Source organism: Vespa crabro, chromosome 23 (assembly GCF_910589235.1).
Source record: "Vespa crabro chromosome 23, iyVesCrab1.2, whole genome shotgun sequence".
NCBI classification, from domain to species: Eukaryota; Metazoa; Arthropoda; class Insecta; order Hymenoptera; family Vespidae; genus Vespa; species Vespa crabro.
Genome location: NC_060977.1, coordinates 2,779,838 through 2,795,252, shown reverse-complemented (window position 1 = coordinate 2,795,252; position 15,415 = coordinate 2,779,838). Strand labels below are relative to the sequence as shown.

Genomic DNA, 15,415 nt, shown 5'->3' with positions numbered 1-15,415 from the left:
TAAGTACGGGTAATTTCCTTTTTTTCATTTTCTAGAATTATTACGACGGTTTGTAATCGTTTTATCAAGATAATGGAGGAATACACAAAGACAAACACAATATGGCGTTTTATTTTCTTCCATAGAAGAGTAGCTTTGATTACAGGAGACGTTTATAAATGAAAGGTAGATATATACACGTGTATGTGTGCATTAGGAATAATAATATCCAATGCATATCCATCTTCATAAACTCATAATATAACGTTAAGATATATCCTTCTTGTTCTCTTGTAACAGTTATGTTATTACTTTTTCCATTTTAATTTTAGAATAAATGGTACATAATTATATATAGTAATATATAATTATCGTACGGTATATATTTGCAAAAGAATACATTTTATATACTCTATATAAAGCAAATATATAATAATATAAATATACGTGTACGCTTATGGTATATAAAACATATTACCTTCTTACGTTTTATAATTTTAACTTTAATTTCAATTCAATTTTAATTCTATTTGTAGTAATATATATATAAGATTTTTTTTTTCTCTTTGCATTAATAACAATCTATCTAATTGATCTATTTGATCCATTGTTTAAATGACTGCAGCACGTAACGTTGTAAAGTACGAGAATGATGAAGATAGAAACTGTAAATAGAATAAAAAATATAATAAATGGATATATATATATATATATATGTTTATTTTTTATAATATTTAGTTATTTTGTTAGGCTTACCGAAGCGTAATATTTTAGAGATAACGCTGGTAAAAGTCCATCGATGTTAACAATTACAGGTTTTTGAGATCTTTGGATCAAAATGCATATACTTTTCAATACTTTTGTTGATTGTCCAATCCATTTAGAATTATATACCGATAATCCAATGGCTATACTCTTTACGAAACATATACGATAATTAATATCATAATGGAATAATTTCCTAAATATATTTAATTATTACATTATATGTATATATATTAATTATATATATGGAATAAGATTTACCATTCCTGCTAAATTTTCAGCTGGATGAGAACATAGAAATAATTGAATAGCTGCACCAATAACGAGAATGACGAATTGAATTTTCATGGTTGTTGATTTCGCCTGTGATCGAGAAAAAGAAAAAGAAAACAAAAGAAAAAAGAAAAAAAGAAAAGAAGAATTAATATATCAAAGAATATAATTCAATAAAATTCAAATGATAAGGAAAATATTCAATGATAATATAAGATAGAGATAAATTTTTACATAACTAACAAAAATAAGTTGTAATCCACCAAATATCATGATCAGGGCCGATATGCAAGTAGTTATAAGAATGATATAACGTACAGCTAAAACAACGTCCTTCGCGTATCTAAAAATGAAACGTAACAAAAATGAAACGTGTGATAGAGTAAGTATTTAATTTTGTAAAAAGCAAAGGAAAAAAAAAAAAAAAGAAAAAAGAAAAAAGAAAGGAGAAAAGAATAAAGCCAATTATATTGTGATAAACTATTAATAATTTACCTTAGCAAATGCAAATGTTTACGTATGCAACAATTTAAATCGAATAAATTGATAAATCTTGATAATTCTATGCACAAAATTTCAAATCTTGCCGAGGTGAACCACAATAAAACTGCAACCTGACAATCAATGGTACCACCGACGGATGCTAAAATTCCAACGAATCCTTGGTGAAAGTAAATTATTTCGTATATGGGATGCGAATCAACTTTAAAAGGATACTTGGCGTATGTTGGCAATGGTTGGGATAATATCGCCGGTCCTAAAATAAGACCTGAACAAATCACGTAAAAGCCAATGGTTGTAATTAAATGAAAAATCGCACATCTCTTTACGTAATTTTTTAATATTCTTTTCTCCAAAGGGTTAGCTCGTTTTACGAAATTTTCCATCTCCAGGATTATCGACTGCGATCAAGAACAGGAAAAAAAAAAAAGAAAGATGAAATGAAAAATAGAATGAACATCGAATTAACTCGTTCGAACGTTGAAATGAAATTGTCAAAAAGGGTAATGATGGAAGGAAAAACAAAAAAAAAAACGAAGAGAGAGAGAGAGAGAGAAGAAATAAAGTACAAAAAAAAGGAAAAAGATAAAAATTTGATTTACCTGAAATTTCCAACGTTGCTTTCTCAATATCAACATCTTTATACACATTTGACAGACACCTGCTAGAATGCACGTAGTTTGTATCGTAATTAAAGTATTCTGACGATACTCATAAATCCCATTAACTAATGCTAAAAGTAAGAACGTAGCGGTTAAAAACGATGTCCACCAATAAATGTCACGCAAGAGTAATTGTTTTTTTGTTGCGTTTAAAGGGGGCGGCCAACAGCCCATTATTATAACACTCATTTTCGTAAATTTCAAAGCAGTTTCCGGTGTAATATCAAATATCATTATTTATTACAATATATAACAATAAATTCACTCGATAATGTTATAAGATTGATCGTACGTAAGAAATACTTTTGTAACCATTGACTCGATATTAGATCGTTACAATTTAGTGACTTTCGATAACTTATCATAAATACAATCTCAATAATGACGTTCGTTCGTGTACGGGTATCGAGGAGATCGAGGGAAATAAATAAATCAATCATTTGACAATTAATGTATACAACGTTGCTTTCACAACCTGACTATTACCATCGATTACTTCATAATGCCGGTTTAAGTCCAACGTTTCTATGATATTATCCGAAGTTTATTTCCTTTCATCGAAATTCAATTAGATATATTATATTTATCGAATAATGAGTACCGTTTAAAATACATTTGAAGAATTTCTAATTTTTTCTTTCTTTCTTTTTCCTTTTTTTCTTTTCATTTCTTTTCTTTTCTTTTCTTCATCGTAAACTATGATTAGAAATCTATAGTTCGCATTGTAATAATATAGGAAAGCGTAGAAAAATATTTTTTCATATCTTTTGCACTTACGGTTACGTATTCCATCATTCTTACGAAGATTACTATTTCCTCTATTTCCTTCCTCCCCCCACTTTTTCCCCGTACACCCTTTCGTAAGAGTATGAATATGTTATCAAGGGTTTTCATACTTCTTTTCTTTTTCTTCTTCTTCTTCTTCTTTTTTGTTTCTTCTCTCTTTAACTTCGTTATTATCATTCATTATTTCGCATCGATACTACCACCCTTATTTTCTTTTCCCTAGTTCTATTTCTTTGTGCTATCGAGGAACAAATTATGAATTTTCTTCACGTATGTATATGACGAATGTGTTAACTTTTTTTTTCATTTATTGAAAGCAGACATCAGTTGAGGGACTTGTTTTTCTTTTCTTTTTTTTTTTTTTTTCTTCTAAAGAAACATACCTTTTAGATAATCAAGCGTCGAATAGAAAGCAAGTAAGTAGATGAATTTGTGAAATTCAATTTATAGATCTATTCTTTCTTCTTTCTTTTTTTTTTCTTTTTTTTTTTTCTTATTTTAATCTTTTCTTATTTTAACATTTTCATGAGCGAATGGAATTATTTTCAATGATTTTTCTATACTTTTTATTAATCGTTCATTGTTTTGCATCTATATTCGACATTTCCATCCTAATTTTCCTTAAATTAATTCTTCTTATTTCTACAAATGCTTATTCTTCTTTATACAAATAAAAAATATTAATTAATCGTTTTATTTAACAGCAGCTCTCAATGTTGTGAAGTATGAAAATGACGATGACAGGAACTGAAATATATATAATCGCGAAATTTATCGATGTGTATGAGAAGTATTGAGAATTATAATGATAATGAACGTACCGACATGTAATAAGTTAGAGACAATGAAGGTATAAATCCAGGAATACTGACTGTAATTGGTTTTTGAGATCTTTGAATTAAAAAGCATACATTTTTCCATATTTTTCGTGATTTATCAATCCAATTCAAATCATAAGCTGCCGATCCAATCGCAGTACTCTTCAGTGATAATTTTTAATAAAATAATATATAATACAAGTCGTATAATAATCATTATATATATATATATATATATATATATATATATATATATATATATATATATATATTGTCTACATAAAAAAAAGAGGAACCATTCAATTTACCATTTCTATTAAATTTTCAGCCGGATATGAGTTCAAAAATAATTGAACAATAGCGACAATATCCAATACGAGAAATTGAAATTTGACCGTTACTGAATCTGACTATCGTTAAAAAGATAAATGCATTAAAAAGAAATTATAATATTAATAAAATGAATAAGAATATGTATAGATATTTATCATGTAATGTAAATATGAATATTGTCTTCTTGGAATAAATTTTATTTTGAATCTTTTAAATAATAATGATTATTTAATTGTTATAATAATGATACTAACGAATAAGAGTAAGAGTCCGCTAAACACTATTAATATGGTCGTAATACAAACAGTGGAAAGAATCACAAAACGCACAGTTTTCACTATCTTTCCTGCGTAACTAAAAAAGAAATAAGAATAACAGGTATTCACGTTTTTGTTGAATAAATTTTTGTTTTCTTATTCTAATGAGAAATAATTATATATCTATACTTTATTATATTTAAATAAAAAATTTGAATTATTCGTAATATCCCATATCTCCCTAATTTTAATAATACCCCCGATAAAATTATTGATCCATAAACTGGAGTTTCAACATATTACCTGAAATATTACCTGAGTATTTGACCATGTTTCACTATACATCGTTTAAGATCATATTCGTCGACGGTATTGGCTACTTCAATTTCCAACATTTCAAATCTTGCACCAGCGAACCATAGTAAAAGTGCGATCTGGCAATCAATCGTTGCACCTGTACAAGCTTGTATACAAGTAAATGCTTGTTGAAAATAAATAATTTCGTAAATGGGATGTGATTCCGTGTCGAAAGGATAAACGGCAAAAGTTGGTAACGATTGTGATAAGAATATTGGTCCCAAAACGATATTCGTACCGGCTAAATAAAATCCAAATGTAAGGAATAGGTGTAGTATCGCACATCTTTTCACATATTTTTCTAATATAACTTTTTCATATGGCGCGGCTTGTTTAAGAATATTTTCCATTTCCATTATTATCGACTGAAATGATCGATATAATATTATAGATGATGTATTGATTGGTAATAGTAAACCAAATTCAACTTCTAATTTTATATTAAACCTGCAAACTCGAACGTTGCATTCTACATGCCATCATTTTAATACTCATTTGTATAATTGCGATTGCAATGCACGTTGACTGCATCATTATCTCGAAATTATCGCGATGAACGTACATTCCATTTAGTAACAACAGTAACATCGTCTGAGCGCATAGAAAAGAAGCAGAAAAATAAACATCGAGAAAGAACAATTTTTTTCTCGAAGTGTTCGTCGGTGGTGGCCATGCAACTAATAGAGCAACGCTTCCCTTTGTAAACTTTAATGCTTTTTCATGAGTAAATTTCATGACAATATAATTTGTTTGATTTTTTGTTTTTCTTTTTTTTTTTTTCTTTTTCTTTCTCTCTTAACGTGACCGATCTGAACTGCGAACAGAAAACTACTCGACGCTGATAAAAAAAACCGGTCTATAGATCGTAATTTTTATTTAGGGAGGAACGAAGATAGAATATGATTTCCTTCGGTACTTTACAAACGGAGAAATACTCTCTAATTCTACTCTCGATATTCTTCCACGAACGCTTATTTCAACTTCAGCCTATAATGTAGTTTCGCTAGTTTGGATCGTTGAAGGAAATAAATCAATCAGGAGTACCCTACACGCCACATGTATCTTACGTATCTGTAATTCCTTTAAATTATTGGATACGAAGGAAATAAGCGTTTCTTTCTGCACTTTTTCTTCGATAAGTTCTTTCTTACATGTAATTTTGCAGTTTGAGAATGCGATGATAGAATAGAAATAAATGACTATACATCTAGTGAAACTAGAGATTAGATTGCAAACTTATGTTTCCTCTTTTGCAAAAATGAAACCATATACAGTCATTTTCTATAGTGCCTTTTTCTTTTGGTTCATTTAAGGTTTTACTGTGGAATGGAACATTTATACGAAGAATTTGGAAAACAAATACACGAAGGGATATACTTTAAATTTCGACAATATTTGATATTTTTCTAAACATTAGTATATTTTAAATGTGTAAGTACAATTTCGTTATTGAATTTACTAAATTTTTACTATTAACTACTTGGAACCTAATCACTAATAAAAATATACTATGAAAATTTTAAGTGAAATCGAGTTGTAACTTATTACAGGATTTAAATATATGTTCATTAATGACGTTAATTGGTTTTACCGATAAAATTTCTTCCGTATTTTCGGTGAATCGAAGTAAAAAAAGAAATTCATTGTTTAATATTAATTTTTATATAATTTTTTAGATATAGATTCGATAGATGCCAATGTATAGTTGTTTAAAATAAATAATTTCGTGGATGTGCGAATAAATAAGAAATTCGTCTTGATATCTATTATTACTTCCACTTTTTGCTGCAAAATTATTATTTACTATGTGTATAATATCATCATTTCTACGTGTCAGTGAACTTTCTGTGCCGACATTGAATCTCTTTCAATTAGACATATTCCATTTCTTGTCGAATATTCATTTATAAAATTTATCTTGAGATTTCTAATTTGTTAATTATCTTTTTCATATAGTCTGCTGTTTTAAATTTATATTATTTATCATCATTTACTAAATGGCGTAGAAAGTTTTTTTAGTACGTTTTTACTTCTGATTTCGTATTCCATTGTGCATAGACGAAAATACAATGTTCTTTGCACTTCTCTTACATTCTGATGAAAGAATAGGATAATTTTCAATGATTTATCTATACTTTTTATTCATCGTTCATTATTTTGAATCTATATAAAACATTTCCATCTTTTTTCACACAAATGCTTCTTCTTTTTCTTTATATTAATGCAAAAACTTAATTAATCGTTTTATAGAACAGCAGCTCTCATTGTTGTGAAGTACGAAAAAGAAGTTGACAAAAACTAAAATATATATAATCGCGAAATGTATCTATGTGTATGAGAAGTATTGACAATTATAAAGATAATGAACGTACCGACATGTAATAAGTTAGAGACAATGTAGGTATAAATCCAGGAATACAGACTGTAATTGGTTTTTGAGATCTTTGAATTAGAAAGCATACATTTTGCCACATTTTTCGTGAGTTATCCATCCAATTCAAGTTATATGCTGCCGTTCCAATCGCAGTGCTCTTAAATAATAATTTTTAATAAAATAATATATAATAAAAGTCGTATAATAATCATTATATATATGTTGTTTGAATAAAAAAAGAGGAATCATTCAATTTACCATTTCTATTAAATTTTCAGCCGGATGTGAGTTCAAAAATAATTGTATAACAGCGACAAAATCCAACATGAGGAATTGGAATTTGACCCCTATTTCATCTGACTATCGTTAATAAAAGAAATGCATTAGAAAGAAATTATAATATTAATAAAATGAATAAGAATTTGTATAGATATTAATCATGCATGTAAATATGAATATTGTCTTCTTGGAATAAATTTTATTCTGAATCTTTTAAACAATAATGATTATTTAATTGTTATAATAATGATACTAACGAATATGAGTAGGAGTCCACTAAGCACTATTAATAAGGTCGTAATAATAACAGTCACAAGAATTACGAAACGCACGGTTTTTATTACCTTTCCTGCGTAACTAATAAAGAAGTAAAAATAGCAGGTATTCATGTTTTTGTTGAATAAATTTTTGTTTTCTTATTCTAATTAGAAAAATATTACCTAATTATTTGATAATGTTTCACTATACATCGTTTAAGATCGTAGTCGTCGACAGTATTGGATAATTCAATTTCCAACATTTCAAATCTTGCACCAGCGAACCATAGTAAAAGTGCGATCTGGCAATCAATCGTTGCACATGCCGAAACTTGTAAAGCAGTTAATGATTGTTGAAAATAAATAATTTCGTAAATGGGATGTTTTTCTACGTCGAAAGGATAAGTTATAATATTTGGTAACGATTGTGGTAGATATATTGGTCCTAAAATGATATTCATAGCGGCTAAATAAAATCCAAATGTAAAAGATAGATGTAGTATCGCAGATCTATTCACATATTTTTCTAATATATCTTTTTCATATGGTGCGGCTTGTTCAATGATATTTTCCATTTCCATTATTATCGACTGAAACGATCGATATAATATAATATATGACGTATTAATTGGTAATAGCAGATCAAATTTGACATCTAATTTTATATTAAACCTTTAAACTCGGACGTTGTATTCTACATGTCATCATTTTAATAATCATTTGTAGAATACATAGTGCGATGCACATTGATTGTACCATTATCTCGAAATTATTGCGATTAACGATCATTTCATTTATCATCAACACTAAGATTATCAGAGCGCTTATAACGGAAGCGTAAATGTAAACATCGAGAAAGAATAATTTTTTCCTTGAGGCGTTCATCAGTGGTGGCCATGCAACTAATAGAGCAACGCTTCCCTTTGTAAAATTTAATGCTTCTTCGTTAGTAAATTTCATGACAATATAATTTCTTTGATTTTTTTGTCTTTTTTTTTTGTTTCCTTAACGTGACCGATCCTAACGCGAACAGAAAACTATTTGACTCTGATAAAAACAATCAATAGAGAGTAATTTTTATTTATGGATGAACAAAGATAGAATAAAATATCCTTCGGTACTTATTTTACAAATGAAGAAGTACTCTCTAATTCTACGCTCGATATTCTTCCGTAAACGCTTATTCCAACTTTAACCTATAATGTAGTTTCGCTATTTCGTATCATTGAAGGGAATAAATTAATCAAGAGCACCCTACATGCTACACGTTACTTACGTATCTGTAATTGCTTTAAATTATTGGATGCGAAGAAAATATACGTTTTGTTCCGCACCTTTTCTCTGATAAGTTCTTTCTTATATATAATTTTGCAGTGTGAGAATGCGATGATAGAACAGAAATATATGACGGTACATCTAGTGAAACAAGCGATTAGATTGCAAATTTATGTTTCCTTTTTTGCAAAATGAAACCATGTCCAGTCATTTTCTATAGTGCCTTTTTCTTTTGGTTCATTTAAGATTTTACTGTGGAATGGAACATTTATACGAGGAGATCAAATAACGGATATACGAATAGATTTTGACAATATTCACTATTTTTCTAGACATTAGTACATTGTAAATATGTAAGTACAGTTTCGTTGTTGAATACATTAAGTTTATTCTCTTAACATCTTGGAACCTAATAACTAATTAAAGTATACTGAAAATTATAAATAAAATCGTGACATAGCTTATTACAAGATTTAAATATACGTTTATTAATGATGTTAATTGATTTAATTGATAAAATTTCCTCCGTATTTTCGATGAATCGAAGTAAAAAAAGAAATCCATCGTTTAATAATTATATAATTTTTGGCATATAAATTGTGTAGAAACCAATATATCGTTGTTTAAAATGATTAATTTCGTGAATGTCTGAACAAATAAGTCATTTCGTGGATGTGCGAATAAATAAGAAATTCGTCTTGATATCTATTATTATTTCCACTTTTTGCTGCAAAATTATTATATACTATGTGTATAATGTCATCATTTCTACGTGTCAGGAAACTTCCTGTATGACAATATTGAATCTCTTTCAATTAGATATATTCTGTTTCTTGTGAAATATTCATACATAAAATTTATCTTGAGATTTCTAATTTGTTAATTATCTTTTTCATATAGTCTGCTGTTTTAAATTTATAGTATTTATCATCATTTACTAAATGGCGTAGAAATTGTTTTAGTACGTTTTTACTTCTGATTTCGTATTCCATTATGCATAGACGAAAATACAATGTTCTTTGTACTTCTTTTACATTCTGATGAGAGAATAGGATAATTTTCTATGATTTTTTTGTACTTTTTATTCATAGTTCATTGTTTCGCATCTATATTCGACATTTCCATTCTTTTTCAAACAAATGTTTTTTCTTCTTTTTATATAAATGCAAAAAATTAATTAATCGTTTTACTTAACAGCAGCTCTCAATGTTGTGAAGTATGAAAATGACGATGACAGGAACTGAAATATATATAATCGCGAAATTTATCGATGTGTGTGAGAAGTATTGAGAATTATAACGATAATGAACGTACCGACATGTAATAAGTTAGAGACAATGTAGGTATAAATCCAGGAATACTGACTGTAATTGGTTTTTGAGATCTTTGAATTAGAAAGCATACATTTTTCCATATCTTTTGTGATTTATCAATCCAATTCAAATCATAAGCTGTCGATCCAATCGCAGTACTCTTCAGTGATAATTTTTAATAAAATAATATAATATACAAGTTATATAATAATCATTATATATATATTGTCTAAATAAAGAAATAGGATCATTCGATTTACCATTTGTATTAAATTTTCAGCTGGATGAGAGTTCAGAAATAATTGAATGATAGCGACCATATCCGTCACGAGAAATTGGAATTTGACCCCTATTTCATCTGACTATCGTTAATAAAATAAATGCATTAGAAAGAAATTATAATATTAATAAAATGAATAAGAATTTGTATAGATATTAATCATGCATGTAAATATGAATATTGTCTTCTTGGAATAAATTTTATTCTGAATCTTTTAAACAATAATGATTATTTAATTGTTATAATAATGATACTAACGAATATGAGTAGGAGTCCACTAAGCACTATTAATAAGGTCGTAATAATAACAGTCACAAGAATTACGAAACGCACGGTTTTTATTACCTTTCCTGCGTAACTAATAAAGAAGTAAAAATAGCAGGTATTCATGTTTTTGTTGAATAAATTTTTGTTTTCTTATTCTAATTAGAAAAATATTACCTAATTATTTGATAATGTTTCACTATACATCGTTTAAGATCGTACTCGTCGACAGTATTGGCTAATTCAATTCCCAACATTTCAAATCTTGCACCAGCGAACCATAGTAAAAGTGCGATCTGGCAATCAATCGTTGCACTTGTAGAAGCTTGTAAAGCAGTTAATGATTGTTGAAAATAAATAATTTCGTAATAGGGATGTTTTTCTACGTCGAAAGGATAAGTTATAATATTTGGTAACGATTGTGGTAGATATATTGGTCCTAAAATGATATTCACAGCGGCTAAATAAAATCCAAATGTAAGAGATAGGTGTAGTATCGCAGATCTATTCACATATTTTTCTAATATAGCTTTTTCATATGGTGCGGCCTGTTCAACGATATTTTCCATTTCCATTATTATCGACTGAAACGATCGATATAATATAATATATGACGTATTAATTGGTAATAGCAGATCGAATTTGACATCTAATTTTATATTAAACCTTTAAACTCGAACGTTGTATTCTACATGTCATCATTTTAATAATCATTTGTAGAATACATACTGCGATGCACATTGATTGTACCATTATCTCGAAATTATTGCGATTAACGATCATTTCATTTATCATCAACACTAAGATTATCTGAGCGCTTATAAAGGAAGCGTAAATGTAAACATCGAGAAAGAATAATTTTTTCCTTGAGGCGTTCATCGGTGGTGGCCATGCAACTAATAGAGCAACGCTTCCCTTTGTAAAATTTAATGCTTCTTCGTTAGTAAATTTCATGACAATATAATTTCTTTGATTTTTTTGTCTTTTTTTTTGTTTCCTTAACGTGACCGATCCTAACGCGAACAGAAAACTATTTGACTCTGATAAAACCAATCAATAGAGAGTAATTTTTATTTATGGATGAACAAAGATAGAATAAAATATCCTTCGGTACTTATTTTACAAATGAAGAAGTACTCTCTAATTCTACGGTCGATATTCTTCCGTAAACGCTTATTCCAACTTCAACCTATAATGTAGTTTCGCTAGTTCGTATCGTTGAAGGGAATAAATCAATCAGGAGTACCCTACACGCTACACGTTTCTTACGTATCTGTAATTGCTTTAAATTATTGGATGCGAAGAAAATAAGCGATTCTTTCCGCACTTTTTCTCCGATAAGTTCTTTCTTATATGTAATTTTGCAGTTCGAGAATGCGATGATAGAATAGAAATAAATAATTGTACATCTATTGAAACAAGCGATTAGATTGCAAAATTATGTTTCCTTTTTTGCAAAAATGAAACCATGTCTAGTCATTTTCTATAGTGCCTTTTTCTTTTGGTTCATTTACGATTTTACTGTGGAATGGAACATTTATACTAAGAGTTCAGAAAACAAATACACGGAGAGATATCCCTTAAATTTGGAGAATATTTGATATATTTCTAAACATTTGTACATTACAAATATGTAAGTACATTTTAGTGATTAAATTTACTAAATTTTTACTCTTAACTACTTACTAATCTAGTTACTAATCTAATTACTAATAAAAATATACTGTGAATATTTTAAGTGTAATCGAGTTGTAGTTTATTAAAGAATTTAAATATATGTTCATTAATGACGTTAATTGGTTTTACCGATAAAATTTCTTCCGTATTTTCGGTGAATCGAAGTAAAAAAAGAAATTCATTGTTTAATATTAATTTTTATATAATTTTTTAGATATAGATTCGATAGATGCCAATGTATAGTTGTTTAAAATAAATAATTTCGTGGATGTGCGAATAAATAAGAAATTCGTCTTGATATCTATTATTACTTCCACTTTTTGCTGCAAAATTATTATTTACTATGTGTATAATATCATCATTTCTACGTGTCAGTGAACTTTCTGTGCCGACATTGAATCTCTTTCAATTAGACATATTCCATTTCTTGTCGAATATTCATTTATAAAATTTATCTTGAGATTTCTAATTTGTTAATTATCTTTTTCATATAGTCTGCTGTTTTAAATTTATATTATTTATCATCATTTACTAAATGGCGTAGAAAGTTTTTTTAGTACGTTTTTACTTCTGATTTCGTATTCCATTATGCATAAACGAAAATACAATGTTCTTTAAACTTCTATTACATTCTGATGACAGAATAGGATAATTTTCAATGATTTTTTTGTATTTTTTATTTATCATTCATTGTTTTGCATTTATATTCGACATTTCCTTTTTTTTCACACAAATGTTTCTTCTTCTTCTTCTTTATATTAATGCAAAAACTTAATTAATCATTTTATTTAACAAAAGCTCTCAATGTTGTGAAGTATGAAAATGACGATGACAAAAACTGAAATATATATGATCGCGAAATGTATCGATGCGTGTGAGAAGTATTGACAATTATAAAGATAATGAACGTACCGACATGTAATAAGTTAGAGACAATGCAGGTATAAATCCAGGAATACTGACTGTAATTGGTTTCTGAGATCTTTGAATTAAAAAGCATACATTATGCCACATTTTTCGTGAGTTATCCATCCAATTCAAGTTATATGCTGCCGTTCCAATCGCAGTGCTCTTAAATAATAATTTTTAATAAAATAATATATAATAAAAGTCGTATAATAATCATTATATATATGTTGTCTGAATAAAAAAAGAGGAATCATTCAATTTACCATTTCTATTAAATTTTCAGCCGGATGTGAGTTCAAAAATAATTGTATAACAGCGACAATATCCAACACGAGGTATTGGTATTTGACTGCTACTTCATCTGACTATCGTTAATAAAATAAATGCATTAAAAAGGAATTATAATATTATTAAAATGATTAAAAATACATATAGATATTTATCATGCATATAGATACGTGTAAATATATCGTCTATTATTTCAATTAAAATATATTACGAATTTCTATTATTTTATTGTTATAATAATAATACTAACAAATATGAATATAAGTCCACTAATGATAATTAATATGGCCGTAATAACAGTTGTGGTAAAAATTAGCATACGCACAGTTCTTACTATTTTTTCTGCATAACTAAAATAAGATAGAAGAATAACACTTGTTCATGATTTTATTGAATACAATTTTTCTTTCATATTCTAATGAGAAAGCTATTACCTGATAATCTGACCATGTTTCTTTATACATCGTATAAGATCATATTCGTCGACGATATTGGCAAATTCAGTTTTCAAAATTTCAAATCTTGCACCAGCGAACCATAGTAAAAGTGCGACCTGGCAATCAATCGCTGCAGCTGTACAAGATAGTACAGCAATTAATGCTTGTTGAAAATAAATAATTTCGTAAATGGGATGTGATTCCGTGTCGAAAGGGTAAGCCGAAAAATTGGGTAACGATTGTGGTAGAAATATTGGTCCCAATGCGATATTCGTACCAGCTAAATAAAATCCAATTGTAAGGGATATGTGTAGTATCGCAGATCTATTCACATATTTTTCTAATATAGCTTGTTCGTATGGCGCGGCTTGTTTAATAATATTTTCCATTTCCTCTATTATCGACTGAAACAATCGATATAATATTATAGATGACGTATTAATTGGTAATAGTAAAACAAATTCAACTTTTAATTTTATATTGTACCTGCAAACTCAAACGTTGCCATCTACATATTATCATTTTAATACACATACTTATTGTAGTGATTGCCAGGCACATTAACTCTATAATCATCCTAGAATTTTTGCGATGAACGTACATTCCATTTGCTAAAGCCATTAACATCGTTTGAGCGATTAGAAATGAACCCCAAAAGTAAACATCGAGAAAGAACAATTTTTTTCTCGAAGTGTTCGTCGGTGGTGGCCATGCAACTAATAGAGCAACGCTTCCCTTTGTAAACTTTATTGCTGCTTCGTTAGTAAATTTCATGATAATATAATTTATTTGATATTTTTGTCTTTCTTTCTTTTTCCTTAACGTGACCGATCTGAACGCGAACAGAAAACTATTTGACTCTGATAAAAAACCGATCTATAGATAGTAATTCTTTTTTAGGAATGAACGAAGATAGAATACGATATCAATCGGTACTTTACAAACGGAGAAATACTCTCTAATTCTACGTTCGATATTTTTCTATAAACGTTTATTTCAACTATAACCCGTAATGTAGTTTCGTTAGTTCGCTGAAGGGAATAAATTAATCAGGAGTATCCTACTCACTACACGTTACTTACGTATCTGTAATTGCTTTAAATTATTGGATATGAAGAAAATAAGCGATTCTTTCCGCACTTTTTCTCCGATAAATTTTTTTTTACATATATTTTTGCGGTGTGAGAATGCGATGATAGAAAATAAATAAATTATTGTACATCTAGTGTAACTATCGATTAAATTGTAAATTTATGTTTCTTTTTTCGCAATAATGAAACCAAGTCTAGTCATTTTCTATAGCGATTTTTTCTTTTTATTCATTTAAGGTT

General features: G+C 28.2%; 5 protein-coding genes across 5 annotated transcripts; all 5 read right to left on the bottom strand.

Moving 5' to 3' along the window:
- Nucleotides 1-24: 24 nt before the first annotated feature.
- Nucleotides 25-2,414, bottom strand: LOC124431951 (odorant receptor 30a-like). The gene is given in 7 exon segments (XM_046980378.1): nt 25-133; nt 559-644; nt 736-894; nt 1,006-1,107; nt 1,261-1,399; nt 1,513-1,925; nt 2,121-2,414. Coding segments are annotated over 7 exon segments (1,302 nt in total).
- On the bottom strand, nt 2,247-5,466 carry LOC124431950 (putative odorant receptor 92a). Its single transcript, XM_046980376.1, has 6 exons — nt 5,187-5,466; nt 4,690-5,041; nt 4,372-4,471; nt 4,093-4,194; nt 3,788-3,946; nt 2,247-3,713 (listed from the first exon to the last, which is right to left on the bottom strand). The coding sequence occupies exons 1-6, from the start codon at nt 5,464-5,466 to the stop codon at nt 3,660-3,662; spliced, it is 1,047 nt and encodes a 348-aa protein (XP_046836332.1). The 3' UTR covers nt 2,247-3,659.
- Nucleotides 5,467-6,602: 1,136 nt separating this feature from the next.
- Nucleotides 6,603-8,601, bottom strand: LOC124431949 (odorant receptor 67c-like). Its single transcript, XM_046980375.1, has 7 exons — nt 8,314-8,601; nt 7,825-8,231; nt 7,729-7,741; nt 7,364-7,465; nt 7,104-7,262; nt 6,726-6,825; nt 6,603-6,619 (listed from the first exon to the last, which is right to left on the bottom strand). Exons 1-7 carry the CDS (start codon nt 8,599-8,601, stop codon nt 6,603-6,605), a joined length of 1,086 nt encoding a protein of 361 aa, XP_046836331.1.
- A 1,501-nt stretch (nt 8,602-10,102) lies between these two features.
- On the bottom strand, nt 10,103-11,890 carry LOC124431948. Its single transcript, XM_046980374.1, has 6 exons — nt 11,503-11,890; nt 10,951-11,357; nt 10,855-10,867; nt 10,490-10,591; nt 10,231-10,389; nt 10,103-10,156 (listed from the first exon to the last, which is right to left on the bottom strand). Exons 1-6 carry the CDS (start codon nt 11,725-11,727, stop codon nt 10,103-10,105), a joined length of 960 nt encoding a protein of 319 aa, XP_046836330.1. The 5' UTR covers nt 11,728-11,890.
- A 1,344-nt stretch (nt 11,891-13,234) lies between these two features.
- On the bottom strand, nt 13,235-14,858 carry LOC124431946 (odorant receptor 30a-like). The gene is made up of 6 exons (XM_046980373.1): nt 14,571-14,858; nt 14,082-14,488; nt 13,982-13,997; nt 13,623-13,724; nt 13,363-13,521; nt 13,235-13,288 (listed from the first exon to the last, which is right to left on the bottom strand). The coding sequence occupies exons 1-6, from the start codon at nt 14,856-14,858 to the stop codon at nt 13,235-13,237; spliced, it is 1,026 nt and encodes a 341-aa protein (XP_046836329.1).
- Between the last annotated feature and the right edge of the window lie 557 nt (nt 14,859-15,415).

Excerpts from the sequence above, each read along its gene's own strand:
- LOC124431946 (XM_046980373.1), bottom strand. The coding sequence starts at position 14,858 with ATGAAATTTACTAACGAAGCAGCAATAAAGTTTACAAAGGGAAGCGTT. Across the intron at positions 14,489-14,570 it reads GGCAACGTTTGAGTTTGCAG|TCGATAATAGAGGAAATGGA; the intron begins GTACAATATAAA and ends CGATTGTTTCAG. Across the intron at positions 13,522-13,622 it reads CTGAAAATTTAATAGAAATG|AGCACTGCGATTGGAACGGC; the intron begins GTAAATTGAATG and ends TTATTATTTAAG.
- LOC124431949 (XM_046980375.1), bottom strand. The coding sequence starts at position 8,601 with ATGAAATTTACTAACGAAGAAGCATTAAATTTTACAAAGGGAAGCGTT. Across the intron at positions 8,232-8,313 it reads TACAACGTCCGAGTTTAAAG|TCGATAATAATGGAAATGGA; the intron begins GTTTAATATAAA and ends CGATCGTTTCAG. Across the intron at positions 6,826-7,103 it reads CTCTAACTTATTACATGTCG|AATGTAAGAGAAGTGCAAAG; the intron begins GTACGTTCATTA and ends TTCTTTCATCAG.
- LOC124431950 (XM_046980376.1), bottom strand. The coding sequence starts at position 5,466 with ATGAAATTTACTCATGAAAAAGCATTAAAGTTTACAAAGGGAAGCGTT. Across the intron at positions 5,042-5,186 it reads ATGTAGAATGCAACGTTCGA|TTATATTAGAAAAATATGTG; the intron begins GTTTGCAGGTTT and ends CATATGAAAAAG. Across the intron at positions 4,195-4,371 it reads GCGGACTCTTACTCTTATTC|TCAGATTCAGTAACGGTCAA; the intron begins GTTAGTATCATT and ends TTTTAACGATAG.
- LOC124431948 (XM_046980374.1), bottom strand. The coding sequence starts at position 11,727 with ATGAAATTTACTAACGAAGAAGCATTAAATTTTACAAAGGGAAGCGTT. Across the intron at positions 10,390-10,489 it reads CTGAAAATTTAATACAAATG|AGTACTGCGATTGGATCGAC; the intron begins GTAAATCGAATG and ends TTATCACTGAAG. Across the intron at positions 10,157-10,230 it reads CTCTAACTTATTACATGTCG|TTCCTGTCATCGTCATTTTC; the intron begins GTACGTTCATTA and ends TATATATTTCAG.